The sequence below is a fragment of the Lycorma delicatula genome, chromosome 2 (genome assembly GCF_047948215.1).
Source record: "Lycorma delicatula isolate Av1 chromosome 2, ASM4794821v1, whole genome shotgun sequence".
Lineage (NCBI taxonomy): Eukaryota > Metazoa > Arthropoda > Insecta > Hemiptera > Fulgoridae > Lycorma > Lycorma delicatula.
This window is the reverse complement of record NC_134456.1, coordinates 225,621,378-225,648,091: the sequence shown is the minus strand read 5'-3', so window position 1 is coordinate 225,648,091 and position 26,714 is coordinate 225,621,378. Positions and strand designations below refer to the sequence as shown.

At 29.7% G+C, this 26,714-nt stretch overlaps 1 protein-coding gene across 1 annotated transcript in view; it reads right to left on the bottom strand.

Annotated features, from left to right (window-relative positions):
* Nucleotides 1-26,198, bottom strand: part of LOC142320083 (aspartate--tRNA ligase, mitochondrial-like) — a 58,806-nt gene extending 32,608 nt beyond the window's left edge. Inside the window, 5 exon segments of the mRNA XM_075357758.1 lie at nt 2,175-2,345; nt 8,582-8,680; nt 10,683-10,781; nt 13,851-14,014; nt 26,088-26,198. Of these exon segments, the coding sequence (XP_075213873.1) occupies nt 2,175-2,345; nt 8,582-8,680; nt 10,683-10,781; nt 13,851-14,014; nt 26,088-26,109 (555 nt within the window). The 5' untranslated portion in view covers nt 26,110-26,198.
* Nucleotides 26,199-26,714: the final 516 nt, after the last annotated feature.

Genomic DNA, 26,714 nt, shown 5'->3' with positions numbered 1-26,714 from the left:
TGATACTAAAGCGCACTGAATCAACATCTTCAAGAACTATCATTCTTTTGGCCACACAACGATTACTGTACTGGGCACAACTAAAACCAATGATTTTACCAGTTACTATATCACTATCAGTATACTATATCACTGATAGCAGCAACTATATTGGCTTTTAGCAATCTGAACTTGTCACAGGGAACAGACCATCCCATAAATGTACAACATTAATTTTTGTTTTTAAAGAATTTTTACATTATTCCTTAAGCATTAATACATTTTTAATTTTTATTTTAGTTATCTTTTAATTCTTTGTAATTCTAGCTAAAAATATGCTATTATTATGCTTACTACACAGTTACAACTAAATTATTATGATTTACATTATTTCCTAATCAAACAAACAAAGCTGATAGTTTTCTTAAAAAATAGAAAACCCTATCTTCTAAGTAGTAAAATACAATTATGAAGTGATTAAAGTAGTGTAAATAATACTACAATAGAATAATATTCATAATTGTTATATTTCAAACACAACAGGGAGCCATAAAAATAATTATAATGAAAAAATTAATTTTTTTTTTCAAAATAAAATACTTATATTTCAGAGGTTAAAATTAAAAATAATAATTTAAAACTTATATCATTATGTTTTCAGTAACTTTGGGTTTGTTGTGATTCAAAGATTTTATAATTTTAAATCATTTTCATCATTGACCAACATGAGCTAAAACATAGCAATCACATGTCACATTTGACAAAAGAGGAAATTCTTCTTTTTTCATTTAACAACAAGATAACATATAAATTTACTGAAAACTTATTTTCAAATTATTGAAATTTTTCTTTCAGAGTTAATTTTACTGGCTCCTTCCTCAATGGAGTATCCAGCAGAACTTGCTTCCAATCAACCCTTATAACAAATTCATACTAACAAAATTATCCCTAAATTTTAAAACCAATTTTACTGTTGTTTAAAACATATTTTCTGCTAACTGGATTGCATTGCATATGAAAAATTATACATACATGTATACAGAAAGGATCTGGCATTTAATATATATGTGTGTACTAGTTGCTTGGGCTCTGCTCCCTGGACTCCCAGGACCCAGGTAAACCCTGGGGTCAGAATACTTAAAACAAATGTTTTAACATTTATATTGATTCTAGAATAAAAGATATCAACAACTGTTGGCAATCATTACAAGCATCAAAATCATTGTAACCTCAAAATCAGATTTTCATTACAACTTAATGCATACCTCTTACATAGATTATACAGTTAAAAATTTACATCAAAAAAGATAAGAAAGCATTGAATTTTACATCAATCAGAGATATCCCCTCCCATAAACCAAATTTGATAACTGTTTAATGTTCGTATGACTGAAAACATTTTCAAAAAGATTTAATAAATTTAAAATTCAAAAGGCTATTAGATATTACTCCCTATCACTTTTCAACAATGAAGTTTTTGGTCATTATTATAAACGTTTCTATTAAGGTAAAACCATTTAAAAGTACTCGTTTAATATTTATTAAATACTGCTTATTTGGCAGTTAATATTTTGAATTATCTTTATTTCTTCTTTTTACATTTACTTATTTTCTTATCTATACTTTCTCCTAATCAAAATGAACTATCTAGTTTTAGATTTCAAGTAGCATTTTTGAAAACAGTTTATGCGTAACGGTTTATGAGTTTTTGTAACATACAAAACTCAAAAACAATAATTTTCGCTTACATTTTGACAATTAAAAAACTAGAATCTAACTGCACCATAGACAATACAAAGATGGTGAATTACATAATGAGGGCCATTTTTATCGCAAATAAAAATTTTGTCATTTATAATTAATAAAGTAAGATTTCTTCAGTAAATTCATATACACTACTCAATAAAATAATTATAGTCACCGATTATTACAATTAATAACCAGTATTGTTTTTATAAGAATACCAGCTGGCTTCGAAATTAGAAGCTGTGTTCTACTGTTGACAACATAAATCTCTGATATGAAAAAATAAAAGCATCTAGTAGATGTTCACATAAGTGAACATTATGCTCAGCTAATGTTAAATATACTTACACAAAGCGTAAGAAAATGGTAAAGTTAAGTAAATGGTAAATAAATCTCAGAAAATACATTATATTAATTAAAATATACAAATGAAACCAACAAAAACTTACACCAGGAGTCCTTCGAAAAAGAGTGGGGGTTTCCACTTCAACAAATTCTCGATGATTAATAAGGAAGTCACGCATCTGCATTATAAACTTTGATCTGAGACGTAAGTTCCTCTGCATCTGAGGAAATCTAAGATCCAGGTAACGATGTTTCAATCTAAGATGCTCCTTAGCCTGTTAAAAGTAACTGATAAGTTATTAACCAATTCTTTACAACGTCAGAAGCTGTAAATCTTTGCTCTAATAAATGAATAAAGAAATAATCAAACAATTAAAAGTAGAAGCAATTTAAACCCAAGTTACCAACATATATATAAATAATAGAAAAGATCTATTAAAAACAATGTGGTTGATTTATATATATATATATATATATACAGAGCGTTTCATAATGTTTTTCGGAGTTTCGAAAATTCATTAATAAAAAACTATTTCAATCATAAGAATAAAACAAGTACTGTACAAACGAGTACGTCAAATAGTTTTTTCCACGTATACTAGGCAGTTAGTAAACCAATTGCTCGCTAGGCGTCGACACTAGAAAAAATGGCTGCCACGGGAAGCGAGAAGTCATTTTGTGTGTTACAATTTCACTTGTCGAAATTATAATTTCTGTGCAATGTGCGTTTCGGTTGAAATTTCATAAGGAGCCACCAAGTGACAATTCAGTGAAACCAGTTGCTTGTGCAAGCAAAGATCAACTGGTCGTCCATCAACCTCAGAAGTCAATGTCAAACGTGTGCGTGCAAGTTTCATTCGCAGCCCGTCAAAATCGACTGCAGCTGCAGGCAGAGAATTAGGAATTCCGAAAACAAAAGTATGGAGAGTTCTCCGTAAACGTTTATTATGCAAACCGTACCGTCTTCAATTAATCCAGTGTCTTTCTGATGGAGATAAAACACTTAGGCTCGATTTTTGTTTACAGTTACAGGAAAAGATGTTGTTAGATGAAGTAAACAAGATAATTTTCAGCAATGAAGCTACTTTCCATATTAGTGGCAAAGTAAACCATCATAACATGCAAGTCTGCGGAACTGAAAACCCACACGCTTATGTGGAACACATTCAGGACTCTCTGAAAGTAAACGTTTTTTGTGCGATCTCTCGTGAGGCAGTGTATGGGCCGTTCTTTTTTATGGAAACACAGTAACCGGCATGATATACCTGGATATGTTACAATTATGGCTTACGCCTCAGCTACTCAACAACTACATTTTCCAGCAAGATGGTTGTCCTGCCCGTTTTCATAACGAGGTTCAACAGTACCTTAACACAACATTACCTCTGCGCTGGATAGGACGTGCGTCTGAAGAAGAGCAACACATTATTCTGTGGCCACCAAGATCACCAGACCTCATGCCATGTGATTTCTTTCTCTGGGGATACGTGAAAGATAAGGTGTTTATTCCACCAATGCCGCACGATATCTCTGAGCTAAAGGATCGCATAATCAATGCAATCAACTCTAATCGAAAATGACATGTTAGAACGAGTTTGACAAGACCTAGACATTCGTGTTGATGTGTGCCGTGTCACCAGAGGAGCACATATTGAATATTTATAGATTTGAACAAAAACTGTTTGAGTCCCTGCATCACCTTGTACAACTTTCATTTAGGTAAGTGAAATACTTTTTTTTGTATTGAATTTTTGTAACTCCTAAGAACATTATGAAATGCCCTGTATATATATATTTATAAGAGAATTCAAGATATCACCAATCTGAATATCACATTAAAACTTTAATACTAAACAAGACACAAAAGACTCCAACCAGTAAAATGAAGAAAAGTAAGTAATAATTTAGAACTAAATAAACTACTACTAATGGTACTTCTATGATAAAGCTAATGGCTTACGATCAATACTTACTCTACCATTTTTATGAAGCTATCAACAGTATGAGTGACAGTTATTTTGGTTATTTTTGCAACAATTTATTTAAAATCAATAAAAAGAATAAACTACAGAAATATTTATAGTATATCTTTAAACTATAACAGAATATGTCTTATAAAAATATATTTCAAGTATTTTTTCCAATGTTGCTTGAAATTTTATTTTTTAATTTGCTAAATGATGTAATTTTTTTAGTTTTGTAATCTATAACTAAATACAATATAAAGATTACATTAAAATATTTAACTTAAAAATAACCATATTGCTGTTAATAATAAACAAACAAACAATTACAAAATGATAATTTGCGAGTAATAAAAAGCGACACAGTAAAAAAAATTAACTAAGTAGAGATACATGACCCAATAACCAGTGATATTTATCGTATCAGCACAAAGTTAAAAAATTTATATCCACTGAGTCACAAAATTTTGTTTTTTTCAGTCATAAACCTTTTTCACAATATCTGTATTCAAAGTAATAATATTTTCTTTTGGTTTTATTATTTGCTGTAGAGCTATACATTTTTACTTAATTTGACATTTCCCCAAGAATACTCAGAAGAGATAAAGAGTTTAAATCATGTAGGAAAAACCTTGCCCCCAGTTAACAATTACATTCAATACTGAATTACCATAATATCCCTGCAAAAAGTCAAAATTGCTACCAAACATGATTATTTACTTAGATTAATTAGAAAGAGCTTATATTATTTTATTTTAAAATTAGCAGAATTATGTTAAACATAAACATATATTCTTACAACAAACCATACAGAAAAAAAAATTAATAAATTACTTGTGTTCAACTTAAAAGAGGCCCCATCACTTACTTTATTGGCAATAACTTACGTAATAGTTTACAGAAGATGTTGAAAATGATGTGTCTCCATTTCTATACAGTTGTCAATAAGTTTAACCATGTTCCTGGCTAATCTACCTATTTCCTGAATGGCACTGGTAATGTTTGTCTTCAACTCTTGCAGAGTGTATAGATTGCTCCTATAAACAATTTCTTTTAAGTAACCCCACAGAAAGAAATCTGGACTAGTCAGATCAGGGGATCTTGGTGACCACAATCCTTTGGAAATGATTCTTCCACTGAAAAAATCATACAGCAACTCCATAGTAGAGCAAGAAGTATGGCAAGCGACATTGCCCTGTTGCAACCAGCACACTCATCCTCTTGCAGTAAAGCTATGAACTGTTGGACAATTTCTTGGTAGACAACAGCATCTACAGTTTTTTCAAAAAATCAAGGGTTCTATTATTCATCACCTTGAAACCACACATCATTTCCTATTTTTTTGTGGGCGTATGGGAGATTCAAAGAAAATGTTCAGCAGCCCAGGTCCGGTAGTTCAGACTATTAACATACACACAAAGATAAAAACTATGCATTTGTGCAAAACACTTGATCTAAAATGATCAATGTTGCCTCTAATAAAGTTCTTGAACCGTTGACAGTAGGCGAACCCTTTTCGTATAATCTGCATTAGTTAGGTCATGGAAAACCAGCATTTGATGCAAAAACATTTCAGCATTCTCCTTACTGCAGTGTGAGCAGAGTCTAGTAAAATGTTCTTTTCCTGGCTTACATTCTGCAGAGATTAATGAGATCTTGTAACTGCCGTTTTGAAACCTTGTATGACCTTATGACCTGTTATTAAAGCTGATCGTGTTGGGCGCATCTGTGATCTAACACCAAACCTATTTCACAAAATCTTTTAACTAACTTCTGAATAACACTTTTCACAAGTACTTCCTTTTCAAATTTTTCCCTGATCTTTTGCCAACACACAACATGAGATTTCATCTGTAAATAAGTTTCTATCATGAATACATGTCCTTCAACAGTTAACCGCATTTCAACAAACACACAATTAGGCAACCCTGTCAAAAGCCAATGCTCGACAAAGACTGGCAATACTCAAATGCAGACAATAAACAGTCTTCCCTCACTCTGGTTCGAGTCGTACCAACATCGTCCATATTATTTTACCCATCTCACACCAATATATGCATTTTAACAAAGATATGCATTCAGTATAAACTTCTGAGTGATGGGACCCCTTTAAAGAAGAACACCTGTGTTTGTAACGGTCTAATTAGAACTGAAATCTGAATAAAAATGAACATGAAATTTATTATAACATGACAACTGCTATAATCTATCATAACTATCAATCGTAATTAAAACCAAATGCTATAGCAGATATTTGTTATGTTATTAGTAATTATTTACAGAGTAATAATGTAATATCAATAAGTAAAATTACACTTGAATAATAAACATTTCTCTGGAGTACATTACACCGTTTTACCATTTACTATAAGCAGTATATTGATAAACAAACAATAGTTTGAAACACATGCTAAAAGCAAACTTTTCAAGCACTTAATAGCACTGTTTTCTGCCCTTCCTAGCACTGTCACCCTAACATTCATGTTGACACATTTTGGAGTACCACAATTCTCAAAACTACTTTCCTGAGTTGGAATGATCAAATAAATAACGATGTTAAGCTCCTCCCACTCGCAATCCTTACTGTCACGACCTCTTCTACTTTGTCCCTCTTGCTCTAACAATTATAAAATTTCTTGAAACTAATCCTTCTGATTCTTTATTTTAACAATTTTATATTTTTAAATACTACATCGGACAGAGTGTTTATTTATTCATTAATTATGTACTGTCCTTTTCATATTAGCTTGAATACCTCCATGTTTTTTTAGAATATTTAAGCATCTAGAAAACATAGAAATATAGAGTGGAGATACTCCAAACCACATCAACTACAAATGTTAGAGTGACAATGCTTGCAAACGCAGAAAACAACACTCAAATAATTTTGATAATCCAAACGGAAAGAGAATATTGTGAAACTTTTCTTCTATTGTCAATCAGCAAAGAGTCTTTTAGAAAACTACTAATTTTTAAAAACAAACTGAATCAAATTTACTTAGCAATATTGTTTTTCTATCTTTACGTTAAGTACTTCAAGTTATAATAGAAGAATACAAATGCTACAGCAATTTAAATACATATAGATGTTGCTGTTCAATAACGCACTATTGAATCTTGTCATTACTGGTGGCTTTTTTCGTTAGGAACATACATGTTTAGAAAGTAATAATTAAAAAAGTATTCAATTTGAATTTTGCCCATCCATTAAGTAAATCATTCTTGAAGATTTTTATACTTTATAATACCATTTATTGCTATATAACGTAAGCATACTAAGATGTGATCTTTCTTATAAACAAATAGAATATGTTTATATATCTATCTTTCACCTACATAGAAAACATTGGCTGGTAATATCAGCCTGTGTTAGTATGGATTGCTATTAGATGTTTAATGATCTTTTCAGCACTTCAGTGTTAATGGGAGCCACTCAATTTTTGCTGTTTTCTGCTGGTATTATGTATTTTAATTTTTGTATTTAATTTAAATATCAATTTTGTTATTAATAAGTTCTATATGATTTGTATATTTAATATTACTTATACGAGGTTAGCAAGAGAAGTAAATGTTAGGTTATGTTGATATCAAACAAAGTTCAGTACACAGAATCATTAGTTATGTTACCTAACCATAATTTTTTTCTTGTCCTTGACTTTTGCTAGGCAGATTTTTCCCACATTCAGGAATCAATCTTAAGAAAATGGGTCACAATAACCAATTTAAAGCCAAGAAAAGCTTAGCTAAATCACTGCAAAGGTCTGCCGGCAAGCCTATGAAGCCACACGTTGAAGAATGCCCTACAATAATTAGAAATTGGTAAGGAAACCTGAAGCAGCTGAAGAGCACCACGGCTTAATGAAGATCGGGCTGCCCGCTAAAGATTTATCTTCAGTAGTTGCTGGTGAAGAGTTAAAGAAGATTGAAAGGGGAGTGAGAGATTGTATCACTCCTACTCAGATGAGGATGAATCAGGCATGGATGAATTGGTGGCATTGGTCTCTAAGCTTGTGATCATTACTGGTCGTTACAATTTTAAGAATATCTTCACCGACTAGTTCTATCACATTCTAGTTCTATCATGGCCCTGTTTTCTAAATTAAATATTTAAGACTGAATTATGTTTTAACATTCATTTCCTATTGAACTATTAAATTATTGTAATATAATTGGCTTGTTTTTAATAATTTTTTATTCTTACGTAAAATTATTTTTGTCAGTTACAAAAAATTCAAATAATTTTTAATAATTGTACATAAACGGTTAGTACTTTACTGAAAACATTATTGAATTAACCCTATTACAATTTTACACACTGTTAAATTTGTTAGAAAACCTCATTTTAATATACAAAACAAGATTAGTAGTAATAAAACATAAAAAAGGAATCAAAAGATATTAAAAAATATTAAGAAAACTACAAAGAACAGGACCAAAAACATTATAACAGACTCCACTGATCAAAAATAAAAATATATTTATGCAATAATTACTAACCATAAGATTCATATATAAAAAGAAAAAAAGATATATAAAGACACTCTCACCTTATTATGATCCCGTATGAGAAATGGCAAATTAGGTTTTGCAAGATTTAAAACCTCAAATTCTACAACAGTTACTTCTATTTCTCCAGTTAGCGTTTTCTGAAAGAAAAACATTTGACACTTTTATAAATGAACATTCTTCGATATTAAATTAAAATGAAACTAATGCAATAATTTTTTAAATTTATATCACAGTTAATGTAATAAATTAAAATTTATTATGCATCCTAGGCAAGCCTGAAATCCATCTTACATATTAATGGTTCTACAACAATTTAAATGCCTCACGGAGTAACATAATGGCAACTGTAGAGTGTAGTCAGGTAAAATCCTAATGACAAAAGCTACATTCAAAGTACTAGTTCCCACAGATATCCCAAAGTTAGGAATGCTGGATACAGTTCATTGCATTCTACTTGAATTTTTTAGTGGCTAATGACAACAGAAATTTATGTTGCTTAAAATTAAAAAAAAGAAAAGTAATTTAAAAACTTATTACAAATGGGATAAAAACTAGGCCTTAATTTACCTGTAAAAATAATACTAATGATACTAACCGCACAAAAAGCGCAATAAAAAATTCACAGTTTAAACTGACATAGTTGTCAATTAATCCAGTTCTGCTCAATACATTTAAATTATTGTATAATTTAATTTTAACCCTTCGCAGGCGGCAATGTTTTATGGCTGTAGACAGAAAACATTTTCAAAAAAAAGTTCATGCAAAAACTATTTAAAGTAACTTAAAACACGCATTAATGCATAAAAACAGCATACATTGTGTTTTTGCTGAATTCTGCCACCAATCTGGTTTAGGAACACTGTTTAATTATCTCATGAGAAAAAGTTTATGCGAAAACGGCACAAGTCTCACTGACCGCACTAGAATTTACAAACTATAGGTGAAGATTTTGGTTATGTTTTACAGTGAGTTCTTTTCATGTAAAAGACACTGAATAATAACAGTAAAAGTAGTAACGTTGATGGTAATATAAAAACAGCAATTTTGAAGAAGTAGTGTGCCTAGGCATGGAATAGTATATGGTTTTATTATAATAATAATAATATTATTATAAATATTTTTATTCATTTCCCTCTGAATTTTTGTCTAGAAAATTTTGTATGAATTCAAACGAAACAAGCCGAAAATGAAGTTTTGGAAGGAACAGTAGTTTGTAAACAAATTACTTAAAAATGAGCAAAAAACATGAAAAAATAATGCATGCATCTTGAAAATAATGCACAGTCACTGAAATCATCTGAAAACCGAAGTAAAATGGTTTCCAATCATGTTGTATCAGGAATTCCAGTCTCAAAATGCATCTCCTGCCATCTCTTGGAATTTATAAGTAACTATGTGAAGAAAAATAGCCGGTCACATTCAGAGACTCATATATGGGTTTAAGCTCTACAATGAAAGTACAGGTAGCTCATATTCAGGTTTACGCCCACGAAGGGTTAATGTTAATCTAACAATTTGATTGATGAATTTATTTTTTTTCAAATTATGATACTTAAAAAACCTCAGACTTCAAAATTTAACTTACAGGTTTTTGCGAATGCAGTACGCATTTTTAAAATTTATATAAATGGGCAGTTTCAGGAATAAAACACTTTTACTTCACTCCCATGAAAATTCACTTTCAGAACTTTATTGTATTTCCTCTTTAAAATATGACACAAATATTTCTGATTATATTAAGTCAGCACTATATAATTTTTTAATTATTTCAGGATTATATTTTTCTGTAACGGACTGAAAGTCCAATTACAGCACAAGATTGGAACTTGTATGAGCAATCTCATGGAAATTATTATCAAAAAAATACCATATACTGAACTCCAATGAGCAGAGAACAGCTTATAACAATGTACATTCAAATTAAAAGTAATTATACTTCAACTAGACATGAATCTAGATACTAGTGTCACAGAATAGCTATAAGGTGATGATGATCAGAAATAACATTAATGTAACCATCCCTCCTGCTACAACATAGAACAATCATAAAACATTTTATATATATATATATATATTAATATATAATATTTTTCATATATATTTTTAATAACAAAATAAAGCAGCATAAATAATACTTACAGGATTAACTTGGTCTACAGGGCGAGTACAAACAACACCTTTTACACTGATAGTACTTTCTATAGGAGTTTTCACTAACACCTCCACAATATCAATTAACTGTGGAAAAACAGATAAACATAAACATGTATAATTAGAAAACATTTTTTATTATACTTATTTACAAATCTAACATTAGCACAAGACAGGAACATCAGTGAAAGTAATAAAAATTAAAAATAAAAAAAATCACCCAGAAGTACAACAGACCCCTACTACAATGTCCTAATTGGTTTTTTGAGAATTGTCTTTCGTCAGCCAATCATAAGTTGTATTCTTAACATCATTTAGATGCAAGATGCAGCATATTTTTAACGTTAAATTACAGTATTTCAACTGAATAATCAGATTCATAATTGTTCTATACATCATAACATCACACTTGTGTCCTTAAAATGATACATAATACTTTTTGTTTGCCTGCATACATCCATAATGTCATAACATTCCACTAGAAGTTTGTTTCATTGACATGGAATGTCAAACATGCTGAATAACTGCCTGCCTCTGTTACATCAGCTGATGTGTTATGGCAGCCTTTAGTTGGTAAAATACCTCCATTTATACATCAAGTAGCACAAGGTGTAATGCAATAGATCTTTTAAATTTATCAAATAAACTTAATTGACACACAACGCATTGAATCCCAAATTACTGTTCCTTTAATGTTAAAAAAACCTGGTTAAAAAAACATGTAAGTTGATTACTTGATAGTTAACCCATTCTCAAAATTTCAATTCCACTTCAAGTATGAGATCTTTCATGAGTTCTTACTTTCAATGACAGCATCAGTGTATCACTTTACTCCTTTTATGTTCTTGTCCTTGTATATTACATACTTGTACTTGTTCTTAACAATATTAGTATTATTTGAACGTGACAGTTTAATTTTCAGATGGTTTCAAAATTCTGTGTTTGTCTTCTTTGTAATCTCTTTTCTGGAAATTATGAAGAGATTTTCAATTTCCTTCTTTTTCTTCAATTAATCACTAAAAAACGTATCATCCCTAAGAAGATAAAATTAATTAAAATAGTTTTTTCAATAACTTATTTACAAAAGTTAATAATTACAATGAACATAAAATACATTTTAGATGTAATTACTACACAAAATAATGCAAAGCAAAGAAATAAAAATCTTTAACTAAAAAATTAAGATATATATATATATGTATGTAAAAGAACTTTTCTGGGCAGGTCAAACAGCATAATTAATGGATAATTTTAACATGTTATATCCCAAAATTAAAAATGCATTATATTAAAAAAACCTGGGGTACACAATTTATTGTAGAATGAATGCAAGAGCATTCTGTAAGATTGAAGGGGTAAGTTTTGGGTCGATGAAGGGCATAAAACTTGTAGCATTATTCCAAGAATACAAAAATAGACAATAATATCCCTTTTTTTTATGGAAACAATGAACTACATTTAGTATTTAGGGGAATCAGTCATTTACATGCTGGTTATGAGCAATTTTAGATCAAGTGGATATAAATCAAGGATCTGTATTACTTTAAAAAGATACAAGAACAGTTATCAATAAGTTCCATTGTATACTAAATATAATTTTTTAACTAAACTTTAAACATACATTATTACACTCATAACATGAAATTTTAAACTAACACTTTTAATATTTTATAATCTTATATATAAATAAATAAATATATATATATATAAATGAATGTTTGTTTGTCTCATATGTGTTCCTATACTATTCATCCAATTGCGATGAAACATTGTTGGTTGTGCGCATGCCCACGAAGGTTTCTGAATCAGTTTGTACCTGCTAGATGGCGCTGAGGTTTGAGATATTTGGGAAAATTGTATTTATTGTCTGATTTGGCTCATATTCAGAATATATAACAGTTACATGAAAAGAAATATTTTTTGCAAAAAATGGACCCGCTTGGTGGCACTGGGGTCAAGATATTTAAAAAAAAAATATTTATGGTCTGATTGGACTCATATTCAGAATATGTGTTATTTACACAGAAAGAAATACATCTGCAAAAAATAGACCTGCTAGATGGCACTGGGGTTGAGATATTTGGAAAAATGCATTTATAGTTCAATTTGGCTCATACTCAGAATATATTTTGGTTACATGAAAAAAAATATTTTTGCAAAAAGGGGAAATAGGGAGAAAGGAAAGAAAGGAAAAATGAAAAAAGGGAGAGGTTAAATTTTGTGAAGTTCTGTAATGTTCGGTTTTTAAATGTTTTATCAAACTTTCATTTATGTTCATTTAATCTATAAATATATATATTCAAATCTAGCTTTGGCAAAGCATTGCGGGGTCAGCCAGTTTATAATAAAATTATGAATTTATACAATTTAATTAATCCATTAAAATTAATTAGAATCATTTTTAATTATCCAAATAGCTGCTCATCTATTATAAAAACAAATTCAATCCCTCATGATTGCTAGAAACAACGTCAAATTGCCACAATTCACATAGACGAGTTAAAACAGTCATTTCATTAATAGTGCAGTAAAATGAAATAAAACCTTATAAAATACCTTGCTAATATATTGTGAAATAAAACCTTAATATATTATTTTACAATAACAATGTTAAAGATTAAAGAATTAATCATTTAATATAAAATTAATCATTCCAAACTTTGTATTTTGAAATTATTAGCATCATAATGACGGGGGTCATCATTGACACTTTTTTATGACAATGAATAGAAGTTATTGACAAAATACTTTTATTTGATAACAAAAAAGGATGATTATGAATTAATTTTATTGACAAACACTTTTATCTGGTAAAAGAGTTCAAAGTAAAATTAACAAAAGGTTTATAATAAAGTTTGTATATTCACTACCACATCAGAAAAACAGGGTGCAGTGACCTACAGGTTTCAACTAAATTAAGTTGCAGCAAACATCCTAGAAGCAACTGAATTATCATATAACAGGTTCATTCACATTTATAGACAAAAAAAATCTGAACACTAATAGTACCTTAGCACTTAAGACACAGTTTAACTATTTTCTACAAAATTCAGTGATAATTCTTTTAATTGGAAAAAATAATATCTTTAACACTTGAATTACTTAATTTAGTATAACGGATGAATGGCAAAATAGTACCAGATAATTTTTCCTTACATGATCAGGAATAATAAGCTGAGTTGTACCGTAACTATCACGGATTGTAGCAAATTTATTCATTCTTTGAAACTGTAACCAACCACAAAGCCTGATATGTTTTCCAACATCTGAGCCTCGTAATTCACCACATGTATGAGTGCGTATGCAACATTTATTAACACCTGCAAACAGAGAATATAAAAAGCAATGCATAAGCAAATATTGTAAAGACAGAGGTACGCCACTTCATCAACAAGAAACTTGAGGCCTTCTACACAAACAGAAAAATCTGATCAGTATACTAGAACACATTCACATATACATGCATGCACACGCACACAAGTGAATTTTACAACTCTCTGTTGCACCGCCTTACCCCTTAATAAGTATTTTTTTTTATTTTGAAGAGGCTTTTCCTTTATTCTGTCAATGAATAATATAATAACTGTATTAAAGATGTTTCTCAGAAGATCAGCTAAACTATCAATTTTTTACTACTGAATTAAAACTAAAAAATACATAAATTACTAGATGCTTAGCATTAGTATATGGTGTTATTGAGTATCTTATAAAAATATTCAACAATGGCCTTTTCAATATTCTACAACATTAGGTCTTTTAGATCTTTTAAGTAGACGCAGTCAGTGTTTAAGATCATCTCAGAGTAATAGTATGCAAAAGTAGGATAATCAAAGGAAAGTTGAATATATTTTCAAAGATTTTCCAATAAATAAGGTGAATATAGGAAATTTAATTTAAAAGAATGAAGAAATTAAAGAAACTGAACTGTCAATCTAACCAACATTGCAATGTCAAAATAGAAATCTTGTAGGATCTTAACACTACACTAATTACAAAATCATTTTCTTGTACATAGTACCAAAATTTTGATTAATAATGGAATTGAAAAGCACTAGTACGTAAAAGAATTCTGATTAAAATTACTGGTAATCTTGGCTTTCTACTAAAGAAAAATAGTGAATATTGCTCTACAGCCAAATAACAACAGACAACACTGCATTCCACACTTATGCAAAGCAACTGTACTCATTCTTAGCACATAATAGATGTTCCTCTCATTTTAATGGAAATGCTTCTTTTCTTCACTGCCCTTTTTCTGCCCCATTATTCTAAACTTATGCACAAAATCTAAGAGTGTAATTCACAAGATTGTTTCCTTGAAAAAATTCTCCAATCATACAGAGAGCTCAAGTACCTTCTTTTTAAAATGGTGGTCATACTGAAACCAATAATCAGAAAAATTTAGAAATAATTAAATTTAAAAAAAACTCTCTTAAATATAAATGATAAAAAATTTTTTTAAATTTATTAACAATCTTTTGGAAAATTTAAACTACACTATAAGGAAACAGATAAGAAATACGATACTTTTTATGCATATTTACTACAATTTTTAAAGATCTTCAAATTAACAGTCTAAATGTAAAAAAATTATGGTTTGTAAAATTAAAGTTTTTCCATCAAGATACCTTTTAAGATAATGTGCTTTTTCTTTCATACACTTTTTTAACTATACACAAAAAGAGTAAAGAAAATGTATATACAAAATAATTCTATATAGAAACAAAAAAAAAATCAAAGTTTAATAAAAAAATTTATTTTTAATGAATTTTAGAAATTCAAATAAATTGTCAAATCTATTACTTTATATATAATGGAGATCCAGCTGTATTTCACTGCAATGTTCGTAATAAAGGTCAGAAAGTAGCTAACCATGTGCTTATTTACTCAAATTTATGATTGTGTAAAGGTGAACCACTCCGTTGTAAACATGTTTTCTCTCCTTTGTGCAGCAGAAAAATTTACACACATAATAACAACAATAATTTCACATTTGATGAAAATCAACACAACCAAATCAACTTTCTCAGTCACCCATTGCCACCAACCTTTTAGTAATTGTACAAAGGGCTAAAGATTGAAAAACTACAAGGGTAAGTCAATTATTATCCGCAATGTAGTTATAAATTTTATTGCAATACAAATAGGAAACTTACATCTACATCATTTTTCAACACAATCCCCTTGCATTTCAACGCACTTGGTCCATCGTTGTACAAGCTTCCCGATGCCCTCATAAAAGAAGGTTTTCGGTTGAGCTGCGAGCCAGGGATACACTGCTTCTTTCACTGTTTCGTCCAAGGTAAATCAACGGCCCCTTAATGCCTCTTTGAGTGGACCAAACAAATAGTAGTCAGAAGTGGCAAGATCAGGACTATATGGAGGATTAGCCAGTACTTCAAAGTTGACTTTGTGGAGCGTTTCAGCAGTGTGAGCAGCAGAATGTGGACAGGCATTGCCATGCAACAACACAACACCTTTCGACAGCAGTCCTTGGCGCTTGCTTCGAATTGCAGGCTTTAGCCTAGCAGTAAGCATCTCACTGTAACACGCACTGTTTATTGTCGTGCCCCTTTCCTCATAATGTTCCAGTACTGGACCTTGTGAGTCCCAAAAAAACTGTAAGCATCAGTTTTCCTGCGAATGGTTGGGTCTTGAACTTTTTTTTGCAGGGAAAATTTGGATGTTTCCATTCCATACTCTGCCGTTTACTCTCGGGCTCGTAATGATGGATCCATGTTTCGTCACCAGTGATGATTCTATCTAAAAAGATGTCCCATTCGTTACCATAGCGATCCAAATGTTTTTGGCAGATGTCCAAGCGCGTTTGTTTATGCGACTGTGTGAGTTGTTTTGGACCCATCTTGCACAGACTTTATGAAACCCAAGTCTGTTGTGGATGATTTCGTAAGCAGAACCGTGACTAATTTGCAGACGATGTGCTACTTCATCAATAGTTACTCTTCTGTCTTAAGAAAACCTTGTCACGTACACGCTCAATGTTTTCCTCATTTGTGGCTGTAAACGGTTGTCTGGCTCCTTCGTTGTGCGTAACACTTGTGCGACCATTTTTGAATTTTTCAATCCATTCATAGACAATCTGTTGCAGCAACACACTGTTCCCGTACTGTACCGAAAGTCTTCGATGAATTTCGGCCCCTGATACACCTTCCGACCTCAAAAACAGATCACAGAATGTTGCTCTTATTTGGTGCAAACAGAAAACAAAGTAGCCATGGTTAACGGCAGGAAGCAATAATGGAACTAACCTAGCAGCATCAAACCTGAACAGTCAACAATAATTAAACCACGCATGTGTCATCTACGCAACACAACAGTACTACCAACATAAACAAAAATATAACTACATTGCAGATAATAATTGACTTACTTTCATATGATTTAATATTTACTACTTTATTTATTACAACGGTTTAACCCTCTCTTTAAGTAATAAAACTGTTAGACTTTCAACCCCACTAAAATTAGATAATGCATCCATCAACTCTTAACAACAAAAGGGAAATAATTAACATTTGTCATCATATTTTATATACAAGACAGTACCAAACGAATATGTACATAAATACACAAAGCATTACTATTTGGAGTTAAAAATTTCCAGATATATTGTGATGTTATCCAAGGTAAGATGCAAATATATCTGGTTTTACCAATACCGTGGAAAAGAATCAGTCTTTCTTTTTTTTAACATACCAATGATACAGAATGATTTGAGTCTTTTGGTGCAGATAAATGCATTTTTTGAAGAGGCCAAAGAAAATGATTAGTTATAACATGATAATCACAACAGCAACTCAGCAACGTAACAATTTGCATTAGTCTCTAAGGGATAAGATACTTACATATGAATTGTTTTTTTCATTTTTATAGATAATAAAACACGTTATGTATTCATGGTACATAAATAATTAACAACTTGCTGAAAATGCATTTTCATCAAATAGCAAACCAGAATCACTTTTTGAAATTTTCTACAATATTTAAAAAACCATTAATAACTATTTATTTTTTTATTTTCTCAATTTAAAAAAAAAAATCCTTTTAATTCTGTTTGGCATAGTCATATTTCAGTTAATTTCTCCTGCATCCTTATGTAGTGAAATTAATGAGCAGATACTTACCCTACACTATTGATAACAGAAAAATAAAATGCTTACTGGTAAGACTTCAGAATAAAATTGCTTTTCAGTTTTTTTTTTTACATTTTTTTATACAAATTAAATTAGAAGTCAACATGCAGCTTAACCTACTTTTACACTCAGCAGAATAAATAAAACCTGAGGTCTAAAGAATACATTTAAAAAATTGTCTGTTGTTTGAAATGGATTTTTCCCCAATTATTTTACTTACTGGCATTGTTAAAAAAAAAGATTCCCTAATGGGAACATGCATTTCAAGATTCACCTGAAGCACTAGTTACACAAACCTTCACAAAAAAAATTATTTTATCACATTGTCAACCTGTTTTTTTTTTTTTTGCTAAAACTATCAACCAATAACATTTTATGCCTATTCTCTTACTTCAAGTAACAGATTGACATAACAAGATCAGTGTAAAAAATTAAACACTAACTATTTAAGGCTGTAGAATTAGAGTTCTACTAGATTATGGCACAAACAAAATCGGTGTTGACAGAAAAAACTATTTTAACAAGACCTCCTTTAAATTAAAAAAACAATAAAATGTTGTTAGTTCCGTTTCTCAATTTTATGATGGTAATATAGCAAGGTGGAATAATTATCATAATACAGCCAACTCCTGATTATCCACGAGCAGTTAAAACACATTACAGCTTAACCGCAATGCCTCTTGAAAAAAGTTTTAAAAACTTATGAAGAAGCTAAAAATGTAGTTTTTTATCGTTCTACAATAGATTTTACTCCTTCATTCATTTACTACTTGAATGTGTGCTTTTTTTAATTATGATAGTCTAGTATAAAATGCACAATATTATAATTACAAATCCTTCTATTAATCTACAAGCATTGTACGTGTTCACCCAACCATTCCTAAACAATTAGTCATCAAGAATACTGTAGGCTACTGTCAATGCATCATCAGTCTTTCGGCGCAACTAATGATGAGTCAGGATAATCCATAACCCTGTTAGTTGATGTCACACATTCGTAGGTTAGAGAGTTCTATGTCACATGTGAACTTCTTTGTTTTTATTTGCATGACAATTTTAAACAATTTGTATAATTAATTAATAGTTTGTATTTTTGACTGTACTATTTTTTTTTTTTTTTATAATTAGCATGCACATAAAACTTGTTTTCAAGACATGTATATTCGATGGCTACAATAAACAAAAGCTTGCTGTCAACTCAACAAAACTAGAAAATTTAGAGAAGCTGGATATAGAATTAACTATGAAGCAACTTTCTATGGAATATAATGTTGGAGATAATACTGTACATGATATTCATAAAAATAAGGAGAAACTGAATATTGTTTTTAACAGGTTTAAATTCTTCCAGTGAAATGAAGCAACGCAAACCATGAAAAAGTCCTTTTATGAAACGCTTGATAATGCCATGGTAGAGTAGGTCATGCAGCAACAAGCTTAGAGTAACCCAGTATCTGGGCCTATCTGCGTAATTCAGATTAAATCTTTTTTTTAATAAACTTGGTTAGAAGGAAATTCTGAAGCATCTTTTGGGTGGTTAATTAGGTTTAAGCACTGACACAGCATCCGTAAAATCGCCATCAAAGGGAAAAATTAAACAATAATGAAGAATCAGCCAGTAAATTTATAAAAGATTTCAATGAATTTATTGCAAAAGAAAATTAATGTAATGATCAGATTAATGCAAATGAGAATGGGTTTAATAGGAAGTGGTTGCCTACATGAACATTCGATTTTAAAAGAGAACAACAAGCACCATGTCACGAAGCAAACAAAGTGATTAACTAACATGTGCTGTTTGAACACTTCTGGTAAACATAAAATGAAATAAGGATTAATGGTAAGGCCAAGAAATGTGATCATTCAAAGGTACCGAAGTTAAAAATTTACTAATGCATTAATACACTCACCAATCTCAATCAATATTACAGATTTTATTTTCTTCAAAAACTAATTCATGAGGGAACTGATTTCAAATCATTTTGTAAAGAATTTACAATCTTTGATGCTATTTACACAATCTCAGAAGCATCAAAAAAGATTAAATGTACTGATCTTGCAAGATCGTGGAAAGAAAATATTATAGAAACCAATGTAGGAGGAGCATACATCAGCAGAAATTTCTCCAACCGAGCCTACTACAACCGTATACGAAAATATTGACGAAAGTAATGTAACTGAATGGTTGAATGTGATATAAATGATCTTGGATTTGAGGCAATAACAGATGAAGAGATGGTTAATAAAATCATAGGGGTGGGGCCAGAAAATGACAACAGCAAAAATAGTAGTAGTGATGAAGTTGAAACTATGAAACAAAAGGCTGTGCACAAAACAGCACTCCAATATGCAGAAGGTCTCCAGCAAACTATAAACTTCAATTAAAAGAAAGTGTTTCATTCACTAAAACAATCATGTCTTATTTAAAAAAAAAAAAAATATCAAAAGAGTAAAATACACAATTTATTAATTTTTATTTTTTTAATGTCTATCTATTTCTTTCACACACATTACTGCAGTCTATTTAAATAAGTGTTTGTTAATGTATTATGTAGAACGTACTAAGGTATGTACGCTCTATTTATGTACAGTATTAGTAATAGTGAAAATTTGTTATATGTTAATATGTATTTTGAATAAACTTCTGGATCTTACTTTTGCCAGTACGTAACAGTGTAGTTTAATATATTGTATTTTCTTTTATTATTTACTATCTTAAGTTAATATAATAGTGCATGTAACTGCACTACAGTAGAGACTATTAGGTCATTTTAACTCATATTACTTTATTAAATATTATTTTTGGATCAACCGCAACTCTGCTATGATTTTGGATTATTCGCAATCCTCTCCCTGGTTATCATGAATAATCAGGAGTTGGCTGTAATATCATTCATCTACGACAATCATTCACATGCAGTACAACATATGAGTGCACATAGTTCTCAACAAAACATAACTGTCCTCTGACAAATTCCTCCTATTAATGTTCAAAGATGTTTTCTATGTTTAAAAACCTTACAGTAAACTTCTAAGATATTTACTTTTAAACTCTGGTTGAATATGATTTAAAATTAGCCAAATTTATTTAAAATGTAGTGGGAAAATAAAATCGTTAAAAATTTTGTTTACATATGCATTTATCTGTAAACAGTTATAAGCTACAAGCATTATTTTAAGAAGTTAATTTTTTTTTTTAATTTTAAAATTCAATTCTTTATTATTGAAATAAAAGTTTGTTAAACAAAAATATTAAATCAGATCTATTGTTAAAATTATCTCGAGAGATTGACTACTTAGTAATGATATACAAAAATAAAGAAAAACAAATAACATTGTGCACAAACGAAATGAAAAATTCCTGTCACTGTTAAGTAAATGTGTAATTAAAAAAAAAGTCATACCGTAAGAATCTCAGTTCTGTTTCCAAACAGTTAACGTAAGGTATAACCACATTTCATCATGCTGTTCCAGCCTAAGTATAAATTTTTAAAATAACATGGATAGAACCTTTCCTCAACTCTTACTATAATTTTCCGTGTATGTTTTCGATGACGTTCACAACGTTGAAGAAAACGCAGGATTATATAACGTAAAAATTATTAAATAACTGTCTGCGAAAACAAAACTATTGTTTATGAATTATTAACAAACAACTATAAATATGCATACACAAAATGAACGAATTAAAATTTTCTCTTTAAAACTGCATTTCTGAAGAACGGAAAACATATAAACTGCAGATAAAAGTAATTAAAGTCATATTTTACAGTAATTAACAAGTAATATCAACGATCAACTAACATTAACTTTCTACAGTTTTAACTCAACCAACTGAACTCGCATACACTTGATTTTAACGGACAATAGCGATGGGATCTCTCGAATGAAAAAGTAGTAACAATTCGATTAATGAAATATATCGATATATCTCGACTTTCATTTTCCTTTACACACGATTACTAATTTCAGCAACGAGACTAAGAAGTAAACGTTATTGAATCGATATATATAAAAACGAATGTTTGTCCGTCTGTGGGTCTCTTAAATAAATTCTAATTATTAATTAATCAAGAACTGTCTGTACAAGGTGCAGTAAAGGACACAAGGGGAGTGTATTCCTACACATAATTTTTAAAAAACATTTACTCGTTAGTAAGTAACTTGTTCTCGTTACTTATGTACTTATAAGTAGATAAGTAACTCATATTTTTCATCAAAATGATTAAAAAACGTTTTACTGAAATAATTCATATTCAACAACAAATGGTAGTTTGGTAGTTAATTCTGTTCAAAAGGTATCTGATAATAAATAAGGTAAAAAGTAACTTACCTGTTAGCTTCTTATAAAATTCAGTTGAGAAATTCTCAACTGAAGAACTTGAATTATTAAATATTTCCAAAGAAATAATTTTTGATGAATTCGTTCAGAAAACTAGTGAATTGAATCTACATTTCCAAAGAAACAGAAAATGAAACATGGTGACTGGACCAAAGAAAGGAGAGAAAAGTTTAGGGAAAAATGAAACAATTTGGAAAAGAAAGAACTCTGGACTAAGCATGGTGATCCTTTTAAGGTCTAATCGCAAACAAAAGGAAATAAAAATAACAGGATACGTTATAACGTTTGAAATGTGTTATAACGTTTGAAATGTAGTCTAGCTTATCAAAAAAAAACTGAATCAATCTGTTATAACACTCTTGACTATTGATTCTGTACATTATTTTATTTATTAGTTCACATCTTTATGCATTGACAATTGGATTCACACATTTATACACTGAACTTCCCTAACTGAACGACTGTAATTACCAAATTTATCAGAAATGGCAAAAAAAATCTTCGGCAGATTCACTTTATAATTTCATCCGGCTTAAGAAGCCAAATAAAATAACTTGATCAAAAAATCAACAATTTTTCTCAAGAATTCCTAAGAAACTTAACTTAACTTTAACTTTTTTAATATAAAACTATAAAACATTTCTTAACTATAACTTTTTTAAACTACAACAAAAGTGGCTTCTTCAAAACAAACAATATAGTAAATCAAAGAATTCATTCAGAGTTGTATCTTACTGGGACAATGTTTTATCTGAAAAAGTGTCTTCATGAAAATAATTTTTTTAAAAACATTTCATTACAATGAATAAACATTGAAAAGTATTTTTTAAAAATAATGATTGCCTTTACATAGTCATTTTTAATATAGTTATTTTGAAGATACTTAATGCTACACATTAACTTAACACAAATTAAGTAACAGAACCACCTATGATCTCACCCGTTATAGAATTATATAATTCTATGATACAAGCATCATGAAGTGTTATTTATAAATATTATATTCACTCAAAAAAGTGAAATTAACACGCTAAAGAACATTAGTTTTGCCTGAAGTCTTATACTGTTCGAAAGCTCTATGGAATTTCTTAGGAAAAAATAATAAAGTTGTAAATATATAAATACAGCACATAACTAACACTTTTTGGCAGTAAAATAAGATATGCAATCCATAAAGAAAAACAACCGCAAGTTTAGAAATTGAATTACAATGTTACAAATTAACATTCAAGATTTTGTACCTGATTAAAAAACAATTAGTTTAACATTCATTCTCAAAGCGGGTGATAATGCTCCCTTGTGAGCGCTGGAGGCATTCACCGAGCCCAAGAAGATTGAGGTTGTTCAGACGGTCAATGAAGGCAATGACTGATTAAAAAAAGGATAAAATTATGTTTTCCTAATCTTTCAAACTAAAATTAAATACCTAACTACATACAACAAATTTTTCAATTGAAAGCTTTGTTTTAATTATTGTATTGTTATATTGAATGGGCTATCATTATTGTTGTTATATAACTGTATAGATACAATTGTAATTTTTTTGAAAGCAATTTTAATAAAAATACTTCTAAATATGATTAAATGTGCGTTATAATTGCTCTCATTTAAAATCTAAGTTTCAACTCAGAAATAGGATATGCCACGTTCAAAAACATTAATTGTTTTTAAATCTTACTGTTTTTAAGGGCGCATCTTAAAAACAGTAAATGCAATTATTATTTTTTAAGGATGGTTAAGTTTAAAAATTTTGGGGCGCTAGAAAAGTTTTGATTCTAATGTGAGCAGTGGGAAAACAGTTTGAGAATCAAAGATTTAAAAGAACATTATTACATACAAAAGAAGAATCGTGATTATTTTCACTGTATAATTAGGATGGCCAGGGGTTTGACTGAGGTTTGTTAAGCCATTCATCATTCGGCCATTACCATTTTACTTTATAATTTTCAATTTCCAGGATCTTACTCTGCACAATGTTGTGGAATCATCAAACTGTAAGGAGTTGCAATAGAATTATCATCTTACCTAAGCCTCCCTCCCACCACTGAGTTAGTTATAATTTAGTAATGGAAAGAATGATCTACCGTAAAAAATATGAGAAGATATAATGTTAGGAATTAACATGTAGTATTTATTAAAGGCATTGAGATCAAAAGATAATTAGAATTTTTGGAAGCGTTGGAGTGACATAACATGAGCTTATAACCACAAATATAAATAAATTTTGAATCGTTTTGTAAAAGGGAAAAGTTAAAATTTATTTTAAAACTATTAAAACAAAATTGGAGAAAAACCTGTTCCATTTTTTCCTTTAATCTGTTCCATTTTTTCTTCCTTTAAAAATCTGAATCCTAGTTTTAATTCTCTGAATATGTTTTTTTACATTTAAGTTTAATTAATGAGTATATAAGGTTTAAAGTTTGACTACCGGTTTCAGATTAACGAAACTCTTTCTTCCAAAATGCCTTATGCAGCTAATTATTATCAGCTATTCCTATTATTCCAGGAAGGAGCCAATAATTAGCTACACATGTCTTAGAAGAAAAATTACATTAATCTGAAACTCAATTATTAATAACTTTAGTTTTATGTCATTTTTTGTCATGCTGTTCAACGAATAAATGCGCTATGCATTTCACAATAGCATTATTACAAATTGAGTTTATAAGCAAAAGGTTTTGAGGCTAACATTTGAATCATTTGTGCGAGGAAGTAAATATTCATGCGTTTCTTTAAATACAAGTATTAAACACTTAAACACACAATTAGAAATAGATAGCTAGGATGGGTAAATCATTAGACACTTCTTATTTGGCGGCAATATCCAGTATGCTTTAATAATATTAAAAATAATTAACATGAAAATTAGAACTAACAACAAGCACGAATAATAAAACGCAACTTTGTTTACAAGCATTAAAAATAATATTAAAACGGTAAAAAAGTTTCAGACAAAAGATACACCAAAATGTTAGGTCTAAGTTAACTATAAACATAAAGCCTTAAGAGTTACTTTTAAGTTTTATATTATCTAGATAACATAATTAGAATCAATACAACTGTAAATAATTAATTAATGTAAAACGGGTTCAAAAATTCACATTCATATTATGTACAATTAAGAAAATTAACTATATGTCATTCTTACTTTTAGTAATGGACTACGGCACAAAATAGTATTTCATTATCTGCAAAAACCAATCGGTAGACCTACCAAAAATTATTTCCCTTAGTAAGCATTCAAGCAAGATTATTTTATGTAACAAATTAATCTACATCGTTAAATTGAGTAATAGTTGTTAACGGCACGGTTAGAAAGGACGCTGATAGTGTACAATGTCATGTTGCTTACACGATATACGAAACAAACTTAATCTGCAAACATTTATGGTGCATTTTTTAACGTTTACGTGGGAAACAAGTCAAGAGAAAGTGTTATAACACTTTTTGTTTCGAAAGAAATTTCGATTATTAAAAAACTAAGCCCGATAGAAAAATTCATTAACATATAAGAAATTAGCATAAAAAATACTATAAGAAATAACCATTTTATTTTACAAACAAAAGATTAAATTTTGTTGACCGGTGTAAAACTTGTTTTTAATTTAGAACTGATAAGTTAATTATTAAATATATTGCATTTTGCACTACCGATACAATCCTATTTATAAGTGTATTATATCAGTGTAAATGTGTATTTTATTATTAAGTCAAAATGTATTTTGTTTTGCTTTCCTTTCAGATATATTTGCATGCCCCATTTAAAGTTATCACGCCCCGTCATAACAATTAAACTTTTGTTTGGGGTGGACCAAACCGCATAAGTACCTACAACAGGCAAACAAAAATAATAACACTTATTTTAAGCTGTACTAAAATAATATAAGAAAAACTTACCGCTATCAATAATGAAGATCATTATCTAAAATGTACAAGAAGTAACAATAACTGTTAAACAAGAGAGGACACAGAAACGATAACCTAATTTGTAACATAACTGTGTAAACAACCCAAGACTGACCGCTGTATTTCATAAGCTTCATTGTCACCACGTGATTTCCCTGTCGGTCCCCACCCCTGTAACAAGCCCCCCCTCTAAAATGCACTTCCTCTCTCATAACAACCGACCGACCGACACCAACAGTTTAATATTCATGTTTACAGATTTCATGACATTATACATAATAATAACTGAACCAAATTTTCGCTTAAACCGATGTGCACATTAACAAATGAACGTAACCAAGGTACCCAAACTATAACGATAAGGTTTTCAATTATTTCTTTTTACCAAATATTCAATTTGGATATAATTTACATTCACGCATACTATAACTGCCCTTGGATATAAAAAAAAAACACTCGTGCGCGCCCGTTAACATATTATTAAATATTTACTTCTTTTAATATAAAAAAGCAATTTAAAAAACGTAGACCCTATCCGTCTTTAGTAACTAATCAGAAAAAACAACAGGATCATTTTGTTTTAATAAAGATCATAAGAAGTATTAATGAATACATAAG